Source organism: Puntigrus tetrazona, chromosome 13 (genome assembly GCF_018831695.1).
Source record: "Puntigrus tetrazona isolate hp1 chromosome 13, ASM1883169v1, whole genome shotgun sequence".
In the NCBI taxonomy this organism is placed as follows: domain Eukaryota; kingdom Metazoa; phylum Chordata; class Actinopteri; order Cypriniformes; family Cyprinidae; genus Puntigrus; species Puntigrus tetrazona.
Window position 1 is genome coordinate 22,479,043 of NC_056711.1, and position 4,206 is coordinate 22,483,248.

A 4,206-nucleotide genomic window follows, 5' to 3' on the forward strand; every position below is an offset into this window, starting at 1 on the left:
ACACACACACACACACACACCTGAACACTCCCAGACCAAGACACACACACACACCTGAACACTCCTAGACCAAGACACACACACACACACACCTGAACACTCCCAGACCAAGACACACACACACACACACCTGAACACTCCCAGACCAAGACACACACACACACACACACACACCTCTGAACACTCCCAGACCAAGACACACACACACACCTGGACACACACAAACACCTGAAGACCACAAACACCCCTAAACACACCGGACACACACAAACACCCAAACACTGACACACACCCCAAACACACCTAGCACCAGCATCATAACACTAGCTGAGCCCACTCTCATTCATCTTCAGAACATTAGTGAAGATATGTGTGAGACCCTGGAGATCAAAAGCAGTCATAAGGGGCAGTTTGAGATTTATGCATCATTTGAAAGATGAATGATTAAGCTTTCCATTGATGTATGGTTTGAAGTTACCTTATTTTTTTTTATTCAGTTGCAGAAATGTGCTTCCATAATAACTAGACAAATATAAGTGCAGTAATTAGGGGAAAGATTGTGCTACAAACTACTTTGTGTAATTATTATCTTAAAGTTAAACAATATACTAGTTTATAACATCAAGCTCCAAAACAGATAAAAAAATAAGTCTTCAGATTAAAGTTAGAAATGACCAAATCTTACGTGGATATAACATTGGTGTAAAGAACAGATTTAATTAATTCATGTGTAAGAGTCCAAATCTTCTAAGGGGTAATTAATGGAGCATATAAAAAAAGATAAACTGTTGTTTAACTTTCCAATAAAAGTTTATCAACTTTGATAAGCGCCTTAATCTTTAAACAGCTGAAAAGATAGTGATCTGTATTTTATTAAACAAATCAATTTCACTGAGTTTATTCTTTTGTGTTTGGTACGTCATGGGCTCTGCAGGTACTTTTGACAGACAAGATGTTTTTTGATGATGTATATGCACTGATCATGGTTTAGAAGTCAAAATCTGCTTTTTGAAAACATGAATTTTACTCAAACTATGACCCAATGCATCAATGTGCTCAAATCTGGGAAAGATGCACTAATGTTTGTTCTTGTACTTCAAAAAATGACTGGATGGATAAAATGAGAGAATCTTTGCAAAAGTTTGGGAGCGTAGTGATGATTTGTGAGCGTGACACACACTTCTATAATGAACTTAAAGTGCTGTGTTTTCACTCAAAAACTGTACTCAGATGCAATGAATATGAACTAAACTTTTAGCTAAAAGCTAAAAACATACTCGTATGTATTTAGTCAGTATGAAAGATGGTTCAAGTGTACTACAAGTGCTGACTAAATACAGAGATAGCTTTTAAAAAATATATTTTTGTTCATATTCATGGTGTCCCAAAAAAGCAAAGTTGAGAAGTACAAAAAAAGTAATTTTTAGTGTAAGTACAAAACTAGTGTGTGAAAATCGAGCACTTTAAGTACATCATGGAAGTGTGCTTATTTTGAGCTGGTCTGCGCTGACCTGAGACGCTCAAACACAGATAAAGTCCTGAGAGATCCGGGTCAGACGGACATCTGCTGACCTGAAGCTGACCTCAATCTTTAGCGCTCTGCTGAAGATCCTCAGTGATCATCATCTGGAGTCTTGTTCTTTATTATGTCCTTATGATTTCTATTATCTCTGTAGAAAACACTCGAGCTCGGAGCGACGAGTTCGCCGAGAAAAACAGTCTTCCCAAGTACGAGTATGTTCTTCATCCTCGCACCACCGGCTTCACCTTCATCGTCGACACGCTGCAGAAAGGTCAGAGGTCATCAGCGCTCGGGTGTTCTGCATCATTAGTTCAGAGAATTGAATTAGAGAACGGCGATGTTCATCACAGCTCACAAACCTGCTCAACCTAAACCATTTAAACGGAGTAGAATATCAAGCTCATGAAGTATAACGCTTGCAACCTCTGCCTCACGGGTTCGATTCCCATCATAAACCATCACCTCACATCACTCGAACGTTTTTAACATTAACAAGTCTCTTCTGCTCACCAAGCCAAAATGTTCAGCATCATTACTTCAGTGTCACATGATCCTTCAGAAATCATTGAAGACGATTCAGTATAAAAGTGTACTTTTTTTTTTCTATTTTTGATGAATAGAAAGATTAAAAGATCAGCATTCATCTGAAATAAAAAGCTTTCGTAACATAATACACTGTACTGTTAAAAACTTGCAGTGCTTGGGAAATAAATGATAAAAATGAATACCTTTTATTTAACAGGGATGCTTTAAATTGACCAAACGTGTTGATAAAGACATTTGTAACATATTTCAGATAAATGTTGTTCCTCTGAACTTTCTATTCATCAAAGAAACCTGAAAAAAGAGCTGTTTTAACAATAATAAGATTTATTTATTTTATTTTATTTTTCTTGAGCAGCAAATAAGAATATCAAAATAATATCTGAAGGATCATGTTAGTATTGATGCTAAAAACTCAGCTTTGAAATAAAATTCATTAAAACACATTTTAAAATCTATTCAAAATCAACAACAGTTATTGTAATTATTTTTACAAATGTTAAATATTACCGTTTTGCTGCACTTTGGATCAAATAACTGCAGGCTTGTTGAGCAGCTTAAACTTTAGTGCACTCAAATTGAATTTCTGTACAGAGATGAGATTGAGTGTGAAGATCCTCTGGTTCGGTCTGTGTGCAGGGGGTCACCTGGATGCGGTTCATGACATCACGGTGGCGTATCCTCAGAACATCCCTCAGACGGAGCAGCACCTGGTCCTGGGTCTGTTTCCTCGTGAGATACACTTCCACGTGCAGCGCTTCCCCGCGGCGTCTCTGCCTTCGAGCTCCGAGCAGCTGCAGAGCTGGTGTCAGGAGCGCTGGAGAGAGAAAGAGCAGCGTCTCAGAGACTTCTACCGCTCGGAGCCGCGCCGCTTCCAGGAGCCCGGGGCCCGCGTGCCGCCCTGCAAGAGCGAGAGGAGAGTGGCCCTGATCAAAGCCGCCTCGCTGCTGTACTGGAGCGGCTTCATCACGCTCTCCTGCGCCGGCCTGTGCCTCTACACGCCGCTGCGCCTCTACTTCCTGCTGATGCTCGTCTTCTTCCTGGGTCAGCAGCGGGTCACGGGCGGCCTGGAGCTGCTGGAGCTGGCCTGTCACCGGCGCTGGACCGGAGCCTCGGAGAAGGAGCACTGAGACATTAGAAACTCGGCTTTCATCACTGTGCGAACGTGAATGTCATCCTTTAACTCTTTCAGGTCTTTGTGTTTCTCGTTTGTTTCGTTTTAGTAGCTCGGGTTTTCCAGTTACAGCCATATTTTAAAGAATCACCATATTTTATGTTCGGTGCTGACCAAAATCATCAGAACAGCAGTATTTTAGCAGATCAAAGTAACTTTCTTCTGTCTTCTGCTGTAGTGTAGTAGAAATACCAGTGTTTGTCATGAACTGTGAGATCTTCATGAGTCTGTCTGGAAGGACGTGAAGAAACTGAGACGGATTCAGTCCTGAAGGAAAGATATCTCAAAACTAGTTTTAAGCTCTTTAAGCTGTTAAATGAGGATTCTGTCAGAATAATGTTGTGAACCGTAAACTAAATCAACATTTGTTTTGATCACCTTTGTGTTTAAAGCAGCTTTTGACCTCGAGTTTCTCAGGAGACAAACTTCTTCTGGATTGAGTCCGTCTCAGTTTCTTCACGTCCTTCCAGACAGACTCATGAAGATCAAACATCTCACAGTTCATGACAAAATGACATGATATTTCTACTACACTACAGCAGAAGATAAAAGTAGACTTAAAACCACTTTTATCTGCTGAAACGCCGGGGTTCTGCTGGTTTTGTCCTTCAGTGTAAGTATGTTTTCTAGTGAGGGAACGCAGCTTCGAGCGCTCGTGGAAAAGAGGAGCGCAGTGTATTGATGCATGGCTGACAGAAGAGCGTTCCCATCAACACACATGACGTTCTCAGACAATCCTCGCTCAAGTCAGGACTGAGTTTAAATCCTGACCTTTGACCTCTGACCCCTGGTGACCTGCGTGTGCTGATGGAGGAGGACTGGCTCACTGTGATGGAGATCTGTGTCTGTGTTCCTCGTCATGCTCTGTCATGATCACTCAGGTATATTCACTGTAACTGATCATAGTCAACACGCCAATAAACCAGCTTCTGTGTTCCTTTAAAGGTCTGTGTGTGTCTGTGTGTGT

General features: G+C 41.1%; 1 protein-coding gene across 1 annotated transcript in view; it reads left to right on the plus strand.

The window, feature by feature from the left end:
• The window catches only part of LOC122356588 (lysocardiolipin acyltransferase 1-like), a 9,711-nt gene extending 5,528 nt beyond the window's left edge, over positions 1-4,183 (plus strand). Inside the window, exons 5-6 of the mRNA XM_043255471.1 lie at positions 1,677-1,793; positions 2,705-4,183. Coding sequence (XP_043111406.1) covers positions 1,677-1,793; positions 2,705-3,195 — 608 coding nt within the window. The 3' untranslated portion in view covers positions 3,196-4,183. The remainder of the gene's footprint in view (positions 1-1,676; positions 1,794-2,704) is intronic.
• The last annotated feature ends 23 nt before the right edge of the window (positions 4,184-4,206 follow it).